The 22,668-nt window shown below is 28.6% G+C and overlaps 1 protein-coding gene across 2 annotated transcripts in view; it reads left to right on the forward strand.

Moving 5' to 3' along the window:
• LOC113551498 (discoidin domain-containing receptor 2-like) overlaps positions 1-22,668 on the forward strand; it is a 159,185-nt gene that overhangs the window by 26,116 nt on the left and 110,401 nt on the right. The window contains exons 2-3 of one of the 2 annotated variants that reach the window (XM_026953767.1): positions 3,511-3,593; positions 12,290-12,459. In XM_026953767.1, the coding sequence (XP_026809568.1) occupies positions 12,369-12,459 (91 nt within the window). In that variant the 5' untranslated portion in view covers positions 3,511-3,593; positions 12,290-12,368. The remainder of the gene's footprint in view (positions 1-3,510; positions 3,594-12,289; positions 12,460-22,668) is intronic. The other variant, XM_026953766.1, reaches the window with a different exon arrangement.

Raw genomic sequence — 22,668 nt, forward strand, 5'->3', positions numbered from 1 at the left:
ATTTAACTAATCTATACTAATATATAAAATGATAGCAATTGATTGTATGTCCGGGATAACCTCTGAAACTACTTATTCAATCGTCGTGCAATTTTTGAAATTAAGGAGGACAACACAGAGAAGGTTTAAGGCATATATTTAGTCCGATAAAGTTAATAAATAATTAGTTGTTATTAATTAAAATCTTGGGCGGAGCCGAGACGGGTATGCTAGTATTATGATATCCAGATAGCTCTATTTATAATAATTTAAAAATATACATAAAAAATTGACTAGTAATTGTTTTATATTTATAAAAACGAATGGTTACGAACTAGGAATATATAATAGCAATTGAAATATGCGATAACATTTTACTTGACCTGAAGCACATGCAATATAATACGTGACGATGTATCGCGGAGGTATTGTAATATAAAAAATGCTTACATGGATGTATTCGGTACGCTAGAAAACTTGGAAAAGTTTGTGAATGAATTCAATTTATGGAAATCGTAAGCAGTGTATTTATGTTATGATTTAAAATTAAAACCCTGATAAAATGTTGTCTACTCAGAATAATACGATCTGAATTTTGTAAATAAATATTTGAGTCGATCGGTCTAATTTTCTAATTTATTACGTGAAAAATGTCGAGACAATTATTAAAAAATCAACAATAGCCTAGAAATAAGGTCAATGAATTCAAACACGTTTATGGAATTAAAATCTGATTAATTTATGTAGGTGTGATTTCGTAAATATTTTTAAATATGGTATAAGTTAGTTACTCGTAGTACTAAAATATGTCTTATTTTTAATTTTTAATGCAATAATATTTTCTTACTTGCCCAATATATAGTTGATACTGGACTCTCAAATAAATTACAATTTATTCCTTATACAACAGTAGTACGTGACCATAAACGTTATAACAGATTCATATGGAATATTGCAAAGACAAAGTGAACATATCTAAAAACAAATAGTTATATGTAATTTTAAAAAAATAATACTTCTATTATTTTCGAAGTAAAATTTCTATAGATAATGGTAGATTTTATTAGATGATAATACGATATCAACAATTATTGGAGATTACTCTCATCAAAATCTGAAAAAATAGAGATTGTTTTGGTTATCTCATCAAAATAAAAAAAAAACGTTATAAATATACTACCTAAATAATAATTGATATTACTAAAAATAATATTTATGTACAAATGCCAAATAAAATCAATTTAAGGGATTTCGATGGTTCATTTTTCATATTGAAATATATTAATTAAAAAATGTGGCAACAGTCATTTTTTAACAATATACTATTATAATAGTGTTGTAATAAGGAAATCGAGAAGAACATATCATACAAAAAAACCCATGAGACATGTTTAATTATACAAATTTCAGCGTTTCCCTGGACTGATATAATTAAAACGACGTCCAAGGGTGTATATATAACAATAACGATATAATTTAGCCGAGGCCGTGTAATGTACCGATTCGTATTTTGTTCAGACATTATCAACCGATCTATTGATACGTTCACTCGTACACATATATGTGTAATGCTGTATATTACGCCCTGCGTATATATGTATATACATAGTTGCATTCATGTACAATATACTGGCCATGTTTGTTTCGACCCTATTAAACGGTGACGGTGCGGAGGGTAAGAATATTGCAGAACTATGTACATTGTACATTTGTACGTATCGTGGTTGTTTAAATACTTTCTCGCGTCAATAGGAAATACAACGTATGGTACGTCAATTGAATAATATTCGTGTTATACCGACCACTCATATTGAAACACCTTATAGCTGCTGCTACGGTTAAATAGAAAATACTGTGTACCACTCATATTACATGTCTAGATTATGGTCCAAAATAATATAGTACATTATGGAGTCTTAGTGGCGTCTTAGTTTTTATTACAACTCTGGCGAACGACCGTTTACTGAATTTGAATTTTACTTTTTAGGCACTGATTTTCTTAGTTTATTTTTTTTAATTTAAAAAGCTAAATATTTACCAATAATTTCTGTTGGAACGATAATATTTACGCGGGAAGTTTTGTGACATTTATAAAATATTGACTTCTCACCCGATCCTTGTAGGTGAGATTTAAATCAGAGACAGTAAACCTATTTGTAGCCGCACATCAAATAAATACAATAGTGTTTGTTGTTTTTGACCAGTAACACCTATACAACAATAATATTTATCTTGCCTTTGCTCAATTACGTTGCTCGAAGTATACGAGAATAAAATGCTATCTTATTAATTAAAAATCATTAAATAATAAAGATAATTTCATCAAACTCAGTTTATCAAAATATGTCACAGATTCACCACCCATCTCTCTCTAAATAGTCGTCCTACCGTCCCCTCAATAGTTAATTCGTGCACATATCAAATATATATATATATATATATATATATATATATATATAATCAATATTATACGGTGTTCTATCATATTATCGGTGTAGAACTGGGCGCATACGATCCGGTCGACACTGAACGGGTTTGTCATAAATTGGACAAGCCAATGGGTTTTCAATCGGTTTCTATTGAACGACTGTGTTGGTGAAATCGCCTAATGGGTTCCGGTACGATGATTTTTTCCTCTCATTCATCGCACACACACACACACACACATATATATATATATATATATAAATTCGTGCGTGTGCGATTCGCGTGCCGTTTTATCAATTTTTTTATTTATTTATTTTTTTGCTCAATACTGACCCAGCACGAGAACGACGACTGGAATTCGTTATTACGGTCCATTGGTTTCCCTTATTCCCGCACTACTGCAGAGCAGTATATAATGTAATATACGCCTCGTCTCTCCGTGCGAACCTTAGTCCCCACGTCCAACCCTGCTTGCATCTACCCATCGAACCCTCACCACTATATACGTCTACGAGCTACCCCGGAACGGAGAACGCTTATATTGCTGCCGACAAGAATAACCACAATCAAAATTTCCAATGAGTTAATTGCTGCGGTTTTCGACTCGAGTGGCAATGAGGGCGAGTGGCGTACGAAAAACGAATTATATCGTTGAAACCAATTTTGATATGTCACCGCCGCACAGTAGGAAATACGACAGAAAAAAAAAATAAAAACATTTCTTATTCGTCGTGAGGAGTTAATTGCTAAGCCAATTGATTTAATTCCGACTTTTATTCTAACGAAAATGTGAAATCATGTAATATAAAGCAATACAATTATTTTATTGTGTAAAAGATAAGACTAAAATTACTTCAGGGATCAATGAATTTATTATACTATAAGTACATTTTACTTGAAATGTTAATCTATTAACATGCAGACATATAGGGAATAGTAAAATACCTCATGCACAGCAATTTAGTATAAATATTTTATAATAAAATTAGAAAATGATTAAATTGTTTGTGTATACTCAATGATTTGATTATTTATTTCTTAGTATAAATAATAATAAGTTTAAAAGGGATGTTACTAAAAACAGTATTTTTTATTGTGTTGCAGGTACGTCACCAATAATAATATACCAATACGTGTAAAATATTGACACTACAAAGTTATCGACAAGTCGTAAATATATTTAATACGTACGTATTTAATATTATTCAATTTTAATTGAATATCAAAATAATAATAGTATAAGTACCTAAAGTTTGAACTTTATTGTACCAGTTTTAGTTTACAACAACTAATATACTAAATTATGTTTAAAAAAGCATAATTTAACTTTCATCAGTTTTATTATATAAAACTGTATAAAATCGATTTTTATTATTGACCCACTTGTGAGCTTATGGTTCTAAAACTAATATCTCGAGAAAAACTTAAGCTTAACAAATTATAAAAAGAAGAAACAAAAACTTATTCATTATAATAAAATAAAAAAATATTACTCAGTTTTAGTATCTTAAGCAAATTTTTTATTTTTATTTTTTACATACAATAATTTAGTTGGTAGGTAGTGATTTGTATGCTTGTTAATAGCTACAATTACATAATATATACTTATCCATAAGTTGATAGATAAAAATCGTTGTATAACTGTAGGTATCTTTGTGTAACTTGATGACGAGTAAGTTACTTTAATGTATGTATCACATTTATATTTAATAAAAAAAAATATTATGTTATACTTTTTAAATTTTTTCAGTTAGTGATTTTTCTCACCTTTGTTTTTTTTTTTTAATGAATATTCATTTCGCGTTTCAATAATTTCATTTTCAAACACAGTAGATATCTGCCTTAAACCAATTGCACATTCATAATATATTCGAATATAATACCATGCGCCGTAGGCTAATGTGTACATAAACTCTTCATTAAATAGGATAATTATGTTTGCAATATAGTAGTATCATTAGGTCTCAGTGTTTGATCAGGCGATGTCAGATATATATATATATATATATTAGAATAGAACGGCCTTCGAGTAACAATATTGTTTTCAGAGCCAAATATATAATATAATACGTATATTATGTAAATGCGTGAAATACGCGTGGAGTATAGATGTATTCTCTCTCTCTATGTCTGTCTATATAAATTTATTTATATATTATAATTTTCACAATTTCTTCGAAAAAAAAAATGAAAATAATAAGATAATATATTTATGATGTAATAATATAAATACTACGGATTCGCAATCCATTGAACATAACTAATAGCCATTTAGAAAGTAATAAATCAACTTTGTTTAATTTGACGTAGCAATAAAAGTTAAAAAACCAATATTTTTTTTTAATTTCCCGAACTCTTTATATCTACACTATACCAATTTACACCACTAACCGCTCCTGTCATGCAAATTTAGTACGATAGGTTTGATTCGTTTTTCTATGTTTCATGATGCCTTTTGGGTGTAAGTAAATAGAGACTAAAATTTTGCTTGCCCCCGATGTTCAGTTAATTTTGACTTTTTCCATTTACGCTGTGTAGTATGTATACGACGCGTTCTTAGTAGCTCTCGGTACTCCACAAAAGTTGTACGTACTAATAATATAATAGGATAGCTACAGTATGTTTTGATTCAATCATTATTTTATTGTGCATTTAGACGATTACGTCCATACGTCAATTTATAGCAATACACACATTAAATAATTATAATAATTAACGACAATCAAAGCTTGGATTTAAATGTCTTAAAAATGTTCTAAACATCCATACAGTTATGCACTTAAAAGTTCAAAATGCTCCACTGATACTCGTTTATATTTTTTGTTTGCATTTAAGAATTAAATTATAATTCATAATACAATGAATTTTGTGTATAGTTATTACTTTTACAGTTTAATTAAAGATTTATATCCTTTAACAAGTATGCATGCACATATTTTTTACTACTATATTATCAATAGTAACATAATCTACATAATTTGAATAAAGAAAATGTTGTAAAATAAAGACCTATCAATGAGATCAGTGTATGTTACAATATTTTTAAAAACCATTAAATTACGTAAATTAGTAAAATTCAGCGATACATATTGTATACATAACATCACATTAAGTAATCCGAAAATGTATTGAAAAGTACATGCATATACACTGATCTCACTGATAGGTGTTCAAATTTAGAAAGAAACACTCCTTAGCATACAGTGTTTAGTGGTGAAGTAAAATTAATATAATATACTCACACTATATGTTTGTTACAATTCAGTTTGTTATATTTTAGGTATACTGTTCTTTATATCATTCAAATATTTCTATTGTATATTGTGTATCAAAATATACTTGCTTACTTGCAAAATCAAATATATCAGATATTGTATATACAAATATGGTAATATCTAGTATTATTATAATAAAAACATATATTAAAGGTATATATTTATAATGCCTACAAAATATACATAAATAAAAGTTACCTAAAATTCAAAATATATCTAGTTATTAAACTGCCGCATGCGGTATAAAGGTAAAGTGACTAAATAATTTTAATTTAATACTTAGTGAATTTATTATAATTGGTAATTTTATCGCGTTACGTAATATTTAAATTTTTAAACTGAAGTCAAATTTTGTATATTTAAATAAATAAAAAACATTCAATGAATTTGCTGTGTATTGTTAATTAATAGTTCCGAGTAATAAAAGCTTATTTTGAATTCTGGTTGAGCATTTTAAAATAAAAATTGTAATCGCATAACAATAATTTACAAATAATATGTTGTAAACGAAGTTACCTATATAAGCTATATTTTAATAATATTGAAGGTTCAATTCATCAGTTGTATAACAATTTAAGAGTTTTATTGTTTTACTGTTTTAAATATATCAGTCAAATGCAATCAAGTATTTTTCTTTAAAACATTTAAGAAGAATGTGATAGTGGTGTAATTGTGTATAAGATTATTATAATATATATATATTTTTTTTCTTTTTTAATCATCTATGTAAACATATTTCTTACATCCCTAGATTTATATATTTGTAAGTATATTATATTAAAAATAAGTTTACGATAATAATTAAATCAAAAAATAACTGACAATGACTAAAATAATTAATTGTATTTTAATACACATTTTCTGGCTTTTTAAGTAAATGTATCGTCATTCCATATTATAAATTACATAAATGATCTTTGATATTGAAATTATCCAAATTTTAAAAGCAATATCATACCATTATAACTCTTGGTCAATTGTTTGTCTGTTGAAAAATAAAACACTTTTATTTATTTATTTATTAAGTATTGAACGGGCAAGGACCTATTACAATTAACAACAAAATTAAAATTATTATGATATTGTATAACAAAGTAAGAATATAAAATTAATAATTATAGTATGAATAGTAGTAATTATAGACATATAATGTAATTAAATATGTCTATGGAAATTGATAGAAATAATAAACAATGTACAATAATTATTGAAAAGAAAAAAAACATAGCGTATTTAAGTGTTAAGAATTAAATAAATACAATACGATTTGAATGATTTTAAATTTGGTGAGCTGAATATATCAATTTTAAATGTATTAACATTTTGCATTAATCTATTGCAGGGAATATTATTTGCATAGTTAATAACTTGTAGGCTTATACGAAAAGTGTTTGTCGATCGTGTGTTAAAAGTTGGAGTATAGAAAGTTAAACAGCTTAAGAAATCTGGACAATCAACATTACCATTCAAAAGCTTATACAGGAAACATAAGTCAAGATTTATAAGTCTGTGTTCCAACGTCTAGAGGTTTAATAGAGATAGGAGTGGATTGTAAGTTATGTGAGGTTCTCTAGGTATGGAACATTTAAATGAGTTGTAGCGTAAGAATTTGTGTTCTATTTTTTCCAATCTTGTTTTTTGCCTCTCTGGTAGGGAGACCATACAATAGAACCGTATTCACAGATGGGTCGCATTAATGAACAGTAAATTGATTTTATAGTAAGTTTATCAGTAAAGTCTGTACAACTACGATTAATATAACATAATGATTGATGCGATTTATTAATGATCATGTGGGATGTGACAATCAAATTTTAGCTTTGGGTCAAATAATATACCAAGGTCTTTAAGGTTAAGCCATTTATAAAGTAATTATAGTTAATAGTCGATCAAGATCTAGTGATTTCTGACTTCTTATTCATTATATACTCGTGTATTTTACTTAGCCTCTTAAACTAACCACTTATTTGAACTTATAGCACATTTGAGTTTTTGAATGAAAATGTTATTAATTGACTTGATACAATACAAATAAGATTGTCGGAATTGTGAGTGTTAAAATCAACAATATAAATTGGTGTAGTATAAAAGTTTATAAAGGTAATAATATAAGCAATATTATCAAATCACCAATCATTACTTGTTTAATGTTTGTGATAATATATACACTTTATGCTTATTGTAGAAACGATTATATTGTATTAAAAAAAAATATTGCGTTTAAATTAATATAAATTAAATAATTTGTTTTGATTTTTATAACTGAACAATGTGTACGGGTAATTAATTTTAAATTAATTGAAGACGATTCCCTTATATTCTTTAATAATTAATGTTTAAAAAACAGTGTCGGCAAATTGTCCGAAACCCAAGTGTAAGTAGGTTATTATAAAATAAAGTAAATAAAGTTAGTTAATAAATTCCCTAGACACAAAACAAAATATAAATAAAATAAAATAACATCATTTATATTATGCCGAGTACTTATCTCCAAATGCTGTAAGTAAATTGTACATGTGTATACGTTTACCTCATTAAAACGAGAATCGTTAAGCAAATTCGACTAAAATACTGAAATGTTAACTGAACATTGGTGTTGAAAAAAAATAATATTTTTAATTTTGTTAAAAAAAATTGTAAACATAATTATTTTATAAATAAATATGTTTATAAATTACAGTTGTTTTCATATTTTTATATACTAATTTAAATATTGTTCTTTCTCTTACCAGCTTGCAGATTTACCTTTTTTAGTGAATATTCAGCCACGCCCTATAAAATTATGATTTACTTCCTCTCTAAAAAAAAAACAGTGTTTTTGTCGTTTAATTACAGTGAAAATTACAATTTAATAAATTATACTCTTTTAGTTTTTCAGTTTATTGTAGTGACAGCAATATTTGAGGGGTGTCTCAATATGTTTTGTTACGGTTTCAATGACAGTATTTTTAAAGCGTAATGTGAACAACTTGTTTTTAAATTTGGACCGAGGTTTTTGTTAGTTGAATAACATAGTAGTGTAACTATAAATGTATTTTTCGTTGGATCTTGTTGAAAACACTAGTGGAAAAAATACGTCTGCACTGCAGGAATGCATTTGATAGATGACTTTTGTTTATAGGGTAAGTGAGGAAGTGTATGTTGGAAGTAAAGAATACCCAGGGTACCCAAAAAGGTCCTTATGGAAATAAATATTTCTTTTACTCTTAAAGTATACATATTTATATTTTTTATTTATACATATACTTTTTTTTTTTGTCCACCGGGCATGGAAAAATCGCAGGGTCGCGTCATTTCAATACTGCGTGCACGCCATTTGGCCAAGATAATAAAATACCTCCGAACAGAAGGTATAAAAGAAACTTCTGAACAACTCGTTGTTTACACTTATACTTGCAGATTTTTACACGAAGCAAAGGTGAATTTTATGGTATAAAAATGGCCAAAAATAACTATTGCATTAGAATGCTTGTGCCTGCATCGGCATTAGCTTTTAAACAGGTTTCCATAAATTATTACTGAACGGATTACCAAATATGATGTGGGCGTGGATTAAAATTGCATAGTCTTGGAAATGATGAATTTTAAACTAGAAAGTGCTTCACCAACTATCGCCATAACCTTTGGAATCACACGAACGCCACTTTATCTTATAACTTATGCATGGGCCATATACCTTTTCCTTCTGAGTCTAATATATTTACGTGCACGTATACGAATTTTAGCGAAAAATGTTGCCGTCTATAACATTCATTACTGTCATTACATTCCCGTAAAAGCTAACTCAGTTGTGAAAAATGTACATTTAATCCATAATTTTATGTCGTACGAATTGTCTACTGTACAGAAATCTCTTCAAAGCAAAAAAAAATTATATTTTAAAATAAAATTAATGACGTTCCCCTGTTATGTTATATTTTCTCAGTACTTAGTTTTTTCTTTTTATCTTAAAAGGTTGCAATAGTCGAGCATAAAAGATGTGTCAAAATACGTTTACTGTTGTTTAACAAAAGCTTCTTTTTTTCCATATTGCACTGACCCTTAAGCCATCACCCCCTTATGCTTACTACCACCGTCTGTCTAGCAATCAACCCTTAATGCCGTCTGATCCTTTAAAAGGATGTGTCCGCAAAGGATGTTGGGATGGTGTAATGGGACCACCAATGTCCTTACTTTTGACTCTAATCTGAGGCCAGGAAGTCATAATGATGGCATGCTTTTATTTTCTTCATATTGAATCGATCGTATAGTTAAAAGGTTAAAATATAATATTGACTTAAGTCTTAATAAAATAATTATATTATTAAAAACATGAGAAACATAGTTGTTAGTTATCGCAGTAGTTATAGCATACATTATTGTTGAAATCTCAATAATAAGATTGTTAGAAATACAACTCACGTACAAGTATAGATATTGATAATCACAGTTTCCTGTGAAAATAACTTTGTTATATTCATAACAAATCCATTAAACTCGTCAGATTTCCATTAGATATAATCTGTAGCACATTGATTTATTTCTCTTCAATTTCCGACTTATGATTGAATAGGCTTTTTAATATTTTATATTGACTTAAGATAAACTTCTTATGCTTATAAGATTATAGATAGATAACATTGAATAATGTAGGTATTCTTGTGAATTGAACATTTAAGCTGATCCATCATAAGAACTGATTGTATACTTATATCGTTTACCACACTATAAATACAACAATAGATACTATGAATGTTTAAGAAAATTCAAATTTGAATGTAAAATATTTAAGTATAATTTATTTTTTTATGTCCCAAATACAATGACTACAATCAAATGATTAAATATGATGTATCTGTAAAAATCAAAATACGGTTCTTACAAATATAATATGGAATACATGGAATGTATAGATTTTTTCTCAGATTAAAAATCAATTAAAATTTCATTATAAAATTGAATAGTAAGAAAATATGCTTAGTAAGGCAAATAAATTTTAAAACTCTATAAAACAATGTATTTAATGAATTGTATTTCGTTTTAAACAAACCTACGATTTCAATAATTAAATTCAATATTTATAATTTAATACATGATGTATAATTTCAAATTTGTTTATATAGTATAATTATAACACTTATATGTATTGATTTTTAAAATTATATTGTGAACGAAACCCTACTATCACCTACTACTAACATTTTTACAGTCTAGACAATTGTTATCTCACGTTAATCTTTGATCGTTTCCAATTTTCTCCGACAAACAGTCCCAAGAGAAATTACTGACGATCTGACCAACTTGAATGGCATTCTGGCATCTTCGATTTATAGACCATTCTATAGTATTTCACTTGTCTTAAACTGACTTTTTGCTATGAAATCAATATTAAACAAATGCCTTTATATTTTTAGTGAGCTTTAAAAAACACTTGAAAATAATTAATTTTATATTCACGTTTTTAGTTATTCAAAATAATTTTTTTTTATTATTCATATTTATTGGCAGGTAGTAAAGCATTTTAAGTATTTTATTAATTTCAATTTTAAATTTCGCCAAATAATTAAAAATTTAAAAAAAGGTATATTTTTAATTTATTTAGTCATTTGAACAAAAATATATAGTTTATACAATTTGCATAATTAATAAATATTTAAAGTTTAATTTTTTTTGCTGATTCCATATTTTATGTATTTACGATAACCTTATAAAAAGTGAATTATCGAGTACTTGATTAGTCATTAAATGTATAAATTGTACAAAATTAAATAATACTGAATTTACGCATACATATATATTTATTATCGATGAATAAATACTGTGGAAAGAAGTCTGAGTATAATTAAACGAACGTATAGCGTATTTAATAGAGTCTAAGATGATTAGGTATCTAATGAACGTAAAAAATACAAATTTATTTTATAAAATGATATTTACTTGTAACTTTATGGAAACTAAAGGTTTTAACTTAAAGTTAAGAAAAATATTGATTCAAATCTAAAAATGGTTATAGAATATTGTATACTACAATTATGGTTTTTATTATTTTCAAAATGTTTAAACGATAAATTATTATTTTGATAAATGTTCATTTTTTTTCCGTGATATCTTATAAATATGTCTATATATTAATCATGTACAACGGTATACAGTTAATGTATACCGTTGTAGTGAAGTGGGCAGTAGTAGGGGAATTACATGTTTGTAACAAATCAATTTAAAACGTGATTACTCTATATATTATAACTATTTATTAATTTATTTATTTATAACACAATGCATGAGCTGAGTTCTATGTTATATATTTTTAAAATGTATATAATATCATGTGCCATCGTTGGTTTACATTTTTTGGACTCATAATATGCACGGAATAAAATAAATATCCATCTCCTGCGTCGGCGTTTTTTCCACGTCGAAACGCAATATAATATTATGTTATTATTATTATTGCATATACCAAAATGTCAGGAAAAAACCAGTGATGGTGCTGGCCTGATAGTTATATATTATATAATATCGTTCAATAATGTTTGCAATAGTCTGTCGTTTATATATATATATGTGTGTGTGCGTGTGTGTAAAATAATGTATATTATTATACAAACGCTGTGTTTTTGGTTTTGCAGTATTATATACACGCTGGGACAGCAGGACAACGAACGGAGGATATAAAGGATATAATATACGAATCGCTACCACACAGCCATGCGGCGCGGAGGGGCTCGTGATTTTTCCATCGTCTTGGCCGTATTCGCCGCTTGTTTTATCGGCCAACTGACGCTCGGCATCCACATAAGTAAGTCGTATATAACAATATATTATATCGGTACACCTCACCGTCATCGCCGCAGTACGGTATATATAACGCCGTGAGAGAGAAATGAACCGAGTCCATCTGGCGTGAGACCGTCATCGTTCCCCGCTCGCTTTATTTGCCACGACCGTCGCGGTCGTCGTCGTCGTCGTCGTCGTCGTCGCCGGCTGTTGGCCATCACCCCTTTGCTTACTCGCTCTCTCTTTTTCTATCTATCTCGCTCACCTCTCCGTATAGGTTAATAACGAAACAATAAAAACTTTTCCCGTGCAAGTGTGCGGTGTAGGTGGGTAGGTGAGCGTATGGAGAGAGGGTGGATTTTTCACGTCCAAACGCGCCTGCGGAGATCGTTGTCCGCACACTTTACCCTTAGTCCACAGTTCCGGAAATCCGATTTCGGGGTCGGTCGGTAGGTGGTGAAATTTTAGCGGTCTCCTCATCTCCCCTTCCTGGAATAATAAAGCCGTTTTGCTTCCATAACCATTAAATTCAAAGTGCACTGTCGCAGTCACTATGGCGCAGAATATCGTATAACGTCATGTATCCGTTTTCCCGACCGTTCCGATTATGTTTTAGATAGTCACTCGGCGTGTATACATCTTATGTTATAGCATACCTACACGACCGAGCGTTTTGTGGGATACGACATGGTCTTGGTCGGTATGTGTTTCGTTTTATCTTAGAAACTGCCTATATTTATACGACGGATTAGTTAGAGTATTGTGGTTTTAATATGATCAAATCAAATTACACGTGTAACAAAAATAAATTGTTTTAATATCACTCCATAATAAATTAACATTAACTTAATAATGATAATTTTCAATTATTTAGGATAAGTTATTGTTGTAGCCACAAACCATATTCTATAGTACTTATTGTTTAGTTAAAATTGTTAATATATTATAAACTATAATAGTATTTTAAATAATTTTAAAATTTAAAAATCATATCACACATTATAATTAGTTTGTTTTTTTAGTTTAAAAATCTATAAACTCTAAAATTGTGATGCACTAGTAAAATAATGAAATATAATAATCACAACATTTTAGCGATACTGCTATGTAAATATGAATCTATATTGTACATTGTTATTAGTATAATATTTACAATAAATCATAGGAGAATCGATACAATACACTCAAAACAAATTTTTTTTGTTTTAATAATAATTCATATCAGTAATTATATAGTCTTAAAAACTAGTTTATTTTATATAAGCATAAGTTTCTCCCCATTTCATATTTTTTTAGATTCCTAGTAGAGTGAAAAATGTATTGTTCAGGGTTTTATGCGATTGTCCTTAAAACAACATTTTGTGTTACTCTTTTCAAAGATAAAATAATATCACACGTTTAATTGAAGTAAATAAAACAAATGATAATGACTTATTGGTATTTTACTTACATTATCGATGTGACGGTTGAAATTAATTAGATATTTCTTACTCGATAGATAAAAATGTTAATCTGTTGTGATCAGAAGATTGTAATAACGATCGGTGTAATGATAAAAAAAGAAGATATTCAAGCAGTAGTATTCACAATAAGTTAGTTTGTTAATTATTTAAAACACCCCATGACGAGACGTAAGACTATGTAGGCTGATTGTCTGGGAGGACAAAATGTCGAATAATAATAAGCTTATAACTCTTTGTCAGGATTAAAATTAGGGTTCTTCGAAGGGTTGTATTCCGAACGGACACACACACACACACACACACACATACACACGTATATTATAGTCACACATAATAGATTTCCGCAAACACTAGTTCGTTTCTGATTGTACGTGCGTGCGTGAAAGAACGTATATATATATGTATGTGTGCTGCAGAAGCGCACTGTTGTGTTTCGCTGCGTTTTATATTATCACCGGGCGGTCTTTGAATAATTTAACCGACTTCGTTATAAAGGCCACGAAATATACAAGTGTCCGTTAATCTGATCATATAAGAGGATTTCGGATTATACGAAACGCACGTGGGCGTGTGTATATTATATTGTTTTTAAGTCTGGGAAAGAGTAAAAGCGGGAGGACATATGTAAATGGACAAATACATTATATTACAAAGTGTATATAAAAAAAACCAAGGGCCCTTTGCTTTTATTATGCGTATGGGACATAATGAAATATATGATGGAAAAAAATGTATACATTATGCACTCGCTTTATTTGCCACGCGAGTATTTTTTCACGCGCTTTCCTTCCTTCGGGGCACGGCAGCTAGTAGTAGATGGGTGGAAAAAAGGCTGGGAGAAAATCCTTCAGTAGCAGCTGGACGTTCAAAAGCGACTCGGTGTGTGAGGGATGAAAAACACTGCTGCAGAAGCAGTAGTGTTGTAGGTGATGGTTAGGGTAGCAGCAGCAGAAGCATAACGGCAATAGCAGTATTAGTATTGGTTAGAGTATTCAGTGCAGTTTTGTAAATGGTTTTTCACAAATTTAACATTAAAAACAGTTTATGGTATACGCTGCCCGTTACGGTATTTTTTTCCAGTATTATTATTTCAATTATTATTATTATCTTAAACAAAAAATACATATTGGGTTTATTGGTGAACTCAATAATTCACCACGTGGGTAATTGAATTAACCACTCGACTCTAAAGGGTCCTGTGACACATGACCCGAAAAAATATCTGTGAGTGGATGGACGAGAAGAGAATGGAAGGCAAAGTGCTTTATCTTAATAGTTTTCTGTCACCCTCGAACATTGTGTCAACTTACTGATAGTAGCTCCGCATAACCATCATGCTAACGCTTCTCTGCCAACATAAAAACGCACAAAAGTAAATTTCCTCACCAAAGATTTTCGAAATAAAAAACTCAACTAAAACTTTTAGTTTTTAATTTTTCCAATTTATTGAACCGCGAAATTTGAGTGGGAAGCCGAGTGCAGATGTCGTAGCATTTACTAATTAAGAATGGGGTGGTTTACTAGTATAAAAAAGTGACATAAAACTTATTATCTTATAGTTCTAGAGATTTTTCATACTCAATTATAATTAAAAAAAAAAAATTATACATATTGTCTTTAATAATATTATTATTGTATTTTTCCATTAAATATAACGTTTTTAGTCGACGTTTTCATCTATATCGATATTTATTTATTAGATTCTAAGCAGAGTAATTCGATTTTACAATAATATGGGGTGTTTTAATTTTATTTTTATAGTTGTCATTTCTTGTGGCTGCAAAAATTCTTTGATTTTGCACTTTGAAGGTGTAGTTTTTGATAAAAATTGGATCTAGTTTATAGGTTTGAGGAGGGGAGTCAAATGTAAAAAAATTACAATTATTTTTGCCTAATAACTGCAATTTTTACATAAAACAAGCTGTATCAACAAAAACATACTAGAATTAAAAAATATACAAAAAAATTATTTGATGTTTAAATTTGGACGAAATTATATATTTGAACGTTGAATAATAAATAATGATGTTGATTATTTTGTTGTAAATCAAAAACATTATTCGTGGTGACTTAAATCTTTTACGTATACTATATTCTATACATTTCACTGTATGTAAGATATTTTAAAAATATATAGATTAGTTTTTAGATAATACTAATGTATACTTAGTCATTTAGACTGTTTTTGGTAAAGTAGTATGAACTCGAAAGTTAATGACAGTAATATAATAATATGGTATATGTATTACATATTATATATTATAATAATAATTAAATATTAATAAAATTAAAGATGGAACGTTTTTGGCGAAAAATAAATCAATTTACAGTAATACCAATAGTGAAATGAATTATTACTTAAATAATAACAGTATCAAAAATATATTATTACTTTTTATATAGGCTTATCAGCATATCGACCGTTCAGAATATGTATATTATTATGATTATATTATAGCATTGAATTCAAATTTAACACGTCTATTACAGTGATCCACTCGACATCTACGGTAGAGCAGTGCGATACCCACTTGCCAAACCTTTTTAAACTTTAATATAGTTTTTCTTTAGATTCTGAACAAAATGATGAATGTATTGATTTTAAAATTATGAGTGCTTTTTTATCCTTTATCTGATTTTGGAGCAGTAATATTTGAATTGTAAATTGTAAAGTTTTCTTTAGTTAATTGGGTCTATACTATACTCTAGAAAGTAAAAAGTAAAGAATTTTTTGTAGTTATTTATCTCAACAACCACGATGAACAAATATCAATAACAGAAATACAAAAATATTGTGCTACATAAAAATTAAGTTTTTGATTAAATCAAATTCATTATTTAAATATGTTTTTTTTTTCAATTCGAAAAAATAATAACCGTAGTTACTAGAAGTGTTTAAAAAATATTAATTTTTCTAAATATGATATAAATTTAAACTTTTTTTTTTAGTTTTTAATAGCAGACTGACTTTCCCGTTTTTCATACTTGATATTGTATACTACATACACTAATAAAAATATATAATTTAATTTATTCCGAGGGAGGCTCGATTCATTTTTTTAATTTTTGGGACATGTAAACCAAATAAGTCTGGTAACCGTGACAGTAGGTACTGATTTCCTCCTATTAGGGTCCGCAGTAGATCAGGTGTTAAAGACATATATAGTTCATTGAGTTTCTTGTATCAAAAATCGATTTCAAACAATGAATCGATGTTACCGTGAGTGATAGGTCATACGTTATAATATTATGTAAAGCCAGAATATGGAATGGCATACAAAACGTGACCTGGGCGTATAGACCTACCTGCATAGAATAATGTCGGTGCTAGGTCATTTTGTACGGTCGAGCATCAAAAGTGCGTAACGCGGACACTTTGTACTATTATATATATAAAGTATATACATTATACATATGTATATATAACATACAATTTTATTAAAATTGTTATAAGTTTAAATATTATTTGCTAAATCTAAGTATCTTATACATTCTCCGAGTTTTTGGACAGTTTTGCGGGCAATACAATTGGACGAATGTGTTAATAGGCTAAATAATAGAAGTAAAAATCTAATTCTGGTGAAAATAATAAGTTTTTAACTTTATGTAATCAGCACCAAAACGAAGAAATAATTTTGAATTTTCAAATTCCATATATTATAAATGTTGGTTTTAACATTATTTCTCGTTTTTGACATATGTTTATTTGTTTATATTGTACACGTTTTTAATTGATTTAAACTGATTATTTTGACTAATAGTACCTATAAATTGATATACTATATTTTATAACGTTTTTAATAAATTTACTTTTTGTATTTCATTTTTACATTTTAATAATTTAAATTATATACACATAACACTTAGGTATATTAGTATATACATTAATATGTACTTTATCTATATAATAGTACAAAGTGTCCGTGTTCTGTGATCTAAAATTTTATCTGACCGTACAAAGTGTCCGCGTTATGAAATTTAAACAATGGACCATACAAAGTGACCGCTTACCTATAATATCATATTATGTCCAATCTAAATACGGACATAATTTTGTTTAAGTAAAATTGTAAATTTGTATTTATGAATTTAAACATTGCGCAAAACAATAATATTTAAGAACATTCAATAATAGCCTATATAAAATGATAATAAAATTAAATATTAAAAATTTAAATTTTTTCGAATAAATAATTGACTGCCATAATGATTTATAATTTTCAGTGTTATTTTTTTTTTTAAATCGGTCTTAACTTACCCTTATTTTTTATTTTTAACTTAGTTTATCAAAAAAAAAAATAAATTGTTTGAAATATTACAATGTTCTTTAATATTCTAAAAAAAAAAGAAAGAATAATCACTTTGCATCAAAAGGATATACTATCGAAAAATAAGATGAAAAACGTAGTGTTATATAATATATATGCATGTGTGTGTGTGTGTGTGTGTGTATCTATACATCACGATTTTCTTTAGTACGAGTATTTATTCCAAAAAAAAAAACAAATCACTTCACTTCAGTGTGCGCACGTAACCAGCCATCTTTGTTGATGCACCGTAAATTATTATATGAAATTATTTTTACTGAGATAAATAATATCCATAATATTATACTCTCGCAATAGCTGTTTATCAACTGTTCCTGTATAATATTTTTGTTTTATTATATTATTTACTTCGAATGAATCTTTAAAAGATAGTGATAAACAAATTTAAAATTTCGTTTTTGAACTTTAATTTTTTTTATTAAGTTGAACAATTATACTTGAACTTATTCCCTTCATGTTATTCTAAATGTATATAAAATATAAAAAATATAACGGTAGTTTATTATTCAGACTCTTTATTTTTTGAATTTAAACTTACATTCGTATAAATAAAATACCATTACAATGTATTTATTTTATGTTATGAGGATATATTTCAAGTGTCTCAGAAAAATATCTGAAAAGTATTATTTTATCACCAAGGATGACTTTTCGTGAAGAGCTCACATATATCTCCCCGTCGTTTTCGATTTATTGTTTACACACTACGAATGAACCACCTTTAGGAAATATTGACCTATGCACAGACTGTTTACTTACAGTTCTTCGTTGTTAAACTCCTTATTTGTATATACAATTGACAGCCGATCGTCTACAATTGGCAGGCTCGATCCATCCAATAGAATATAATGCAATTGATGGACGTGTAATGTTTTTTTATTAATTTGATTCTATAAATAGTATGGCTAACGAATTGTGTTTTAAAACTAAACGTTTGAACTCTTTAAATTGGATAGACACTAGGAGAATTGTTTTGAAAACTATGGCTACATGGTAGCTATATAGTAGTTATTGGTGTAGTAACGAATTTACATAAAACATAAGTAATTTGATGATTTTGATTAATTAATCATAAGATTTATCTAAATAGAAACAAAACTATTTCGGAATGCTAGCAGTACTAAAAACGCTCGTATAATTTCATAAGATGATTTTAATTTTGATATCTTTGTGCAATTGTACCATAACTGAAGTCACAAATATATTTGGGAAGTTTATAGCTAAATATTATTATGATGTAATATCATACTGTTATTGAATTCCTATTATAGATTTACTCAATTATTTCGCAGAGTTGTTATAATATGTAAACTACCGTTTCGTAGAATTGTTACATATATTAGTTTTTGGAACCATGATAATAAATTTATTTGTTAGTATAGGTATTATAAGTACTTAAAAAAACATAATTTTCCAAATGTTTTTTTTATATATGATTCTAAAATACTAATCACAGTAATCACCACGTGTAAGATTTAATTGATATAATTAACTTTAACTTAAATATAAACAGATCGGCAGCATATACTACATAGTTAAAATATTAACACATAAGTATTCGGAGATTTATATCTCTTACCAACAGAACCTAGAGTTATATTCATTATTTTAGAAATGAAAATTTAATACACCCCAGAGTGATTTTAGAAACTTTGATGACTTACTGATGGAAACCTCTGGGACGTTTTGTTGTTGTACAAAAGTTTCTAATTAAAATTACTACATAAATTATCATACCCGAGTAGGTAAAAGTGTACACAGTAGGTTATAGTGACATTTATTATGATAGAAATACACGTGTGGCTAATTTTTCGTATTGTGGCTGTAGTAGGTGTATGGCATGAAACAAAATGTTAATAATTATTAATTATTATTATGACATTAAAACATTGTGGAATTTTAAAATAAGTAGGTTTAACACTATACGAGTTAATTTAGCTTTTAGCTAAATTCCGTACAGTGTAAATGAAGTGCCACCGTGTATATTGTCTTCTTGTGTTAGGTTAAGTATCGATTGTTGACTGTAACGTCCAACAGGCACGCTACCCGTAATCACTTGTTCGCACCGACATAGGAGTAGGGGGATTATTTATTGTGCTCTATACACCACGCTGAAGAGAGAAACAATTTTTTTTCGCTCTTTTTTTCAATTATTGCTTCAACGAAATGTACGCCTCTCTTGTCGCGATGCCTTTTTTCTTTTTTTCTGTTGCTTTCTTTTATCACCTCAGACACGAATACACACCCTTCACTGTTTTCAGTGTCAAGCGACCGAGAGATAAATAATCTACCCTGTTTTAAAATGCTCATTCGGATTTATCTAAATTGAGATTGTTTTGTGAACTTGAGCTCGCCCTAGAAGGGTCAGAATTAACGATATAAAGTATTAGCTTAATAGTAATAATAAAAATAAATAAAAATAAAATAATGGTATTAATGGTATTATAATGATCCTTGTAAGACATAATAAATCTAGATAGCTAAATATTTCGTTACATCCAAAAAACGTTTATTAAAAAATTATTATAAATTATACGGAAAAATACTGCACACAGATTTAATTTTTTTTTATTTAAAGCAATAAGATATTTAATTTAATGGAAGGTTTTATAACGATACATTTATTTTCAGTATTCTTTATAAACAAACGTAACTCGTGTTTAAAATAGTGAATTCTACTACGCAATTTAAGTAATGTATTCAAAAACCAATGTCGAAAATAATCAAAATCGCGAATTATTTTTCTATATATATCAGCTAAAACTCTGATCATAAGTATAGTAAATATTTAAATCTATAAGATTATTTATCCAATACTCAAGGGACGCTTACCCCTAAAATCTGTATTTTAAATTATTTTTTGACTCAAAATAAACACGTAATTTTCCGAAGAATGTGTTATTACTTTTTTAGCACAACTAAATTTGACATTTTATTTTGCATATTAGTTATATATTTTTTATTATCCACCACTGCTGACATTATTCTTGGACTAAATAAGTATTGTTTTTCATATACCTATACAGTTAATTATACACTCAATAACTTGAAATTTAAGTTGGAAGTAACGAGGATTTAATATAACACACAAAATGTGTTCCATCTTCGATCGATATTTATTTAATATTATTTTGTCAATACACATAAATCTTATACTTCACCATGATAAGAAAGATAGTTGAAATCGATTAATAACATTACATTGGTTATAAAGGGGTGCAGTTCAACAGGAGCGCTCCTTGTTTAAGTATTCCGACAATAATAATATTATATAACAATAATTATTATCTCGATTATGACTGCAATAACTATGGATGTAGTTGTAGGTATATTGTTACGCGAGTTCGACGATACACCAATCGTATAAGTTCGGCCGATCGGAATTCGAGAACATTTCCGATTTTTAACATTGCGACCGGAAACAAAGGAGATACCAGAATTACCAAAAAGCTGTTTACTTGGGGAGGGAAAAGACCTATTAATGACCGTATACCGGATTCCTGCAGAAACCCGTATGGTCCGCCACCGCAGCGCCAAACATTGAAAAGTCTGCCGCAAAATGGTTCGCATAGTTTTAACGGAATTCCGCGGTTGTGGCGTATATGTGTGTGTGTGTGTGTGTGTGTGTGTGTGTGTGTGTGTGTGTGTGTGTGTGTGTGTGTATGTGTGTGTGTATGTGTATGTGTGTTTACATCTAAACAATATTATCCTATGTATACAGTTTATATTATATTGTATAGTTCCACTGCAACAGTATTTATAAGATTGAGTGGAGTACTCGCGTGTTCGTGTACGGATCCTTTGGGGGGGAGGATAGATACATAGTCACACAGTGATAAAGACCAAACGAAAACGCCGACAACGAAAACTCGTAGACCGTCGTCAGCGGCCTTTGACAATGAAATCCGATCGTAAGAAGGAGAATTCGTGGTCCGGGCATTCCACCGAAGTTGTTTTAGTCATCGTCCGCGATCCTACGAACCGGAAATACGGTAAACCACACTCGGTACCTACGCGCACTCTTATACCTATTATATACATACTTTGTTTTTGGGCCAACCGTCGACTGCGAGGTTAACGCAAACAAATCAATTGAACGGTTTCCATTTGCAGTCCGTACCACCGTTCTTGTGGGGTTTCAAACTTTAGAAAACATCGACGTTAAGTCCTCCTTTATAGCTGTATTTGCTGCATCAGAAAGGTCACTCGTCTATCTATATACGTAAATATCCCTTTAAAGCACCCACGGAAACGTTACTGTAAATATCATAGATACTTAGACTTTTGTACAAAAAAATATTAAATCGGATACAATGTATTAAAAACTTCAAATCTCTAAAATATTCCGAAAACACGCTAAACGTATAAACGCATTACTATGTCAAACAATTAAGTATAAAATATATTATAAGTATTATAAACAATTATTGGAATTTAATA

The sequence above is a fragment of the Rhopalosiphum maidis genome, chromosome 2 (genome assembly GCF_003676215.2).
Source record: "Rhopalosiphum maidis isolate BTI-1 chromosome 2, ASM367621v3, whole genome shotgun sequence".
Classification (NCBI taxonomy): Eukaryota; Metazoa; Arthropoda; class Insecta; order Hemiptera; family Aphididae; genus Rhopalosiphum; species Rhopalosiphum maidis.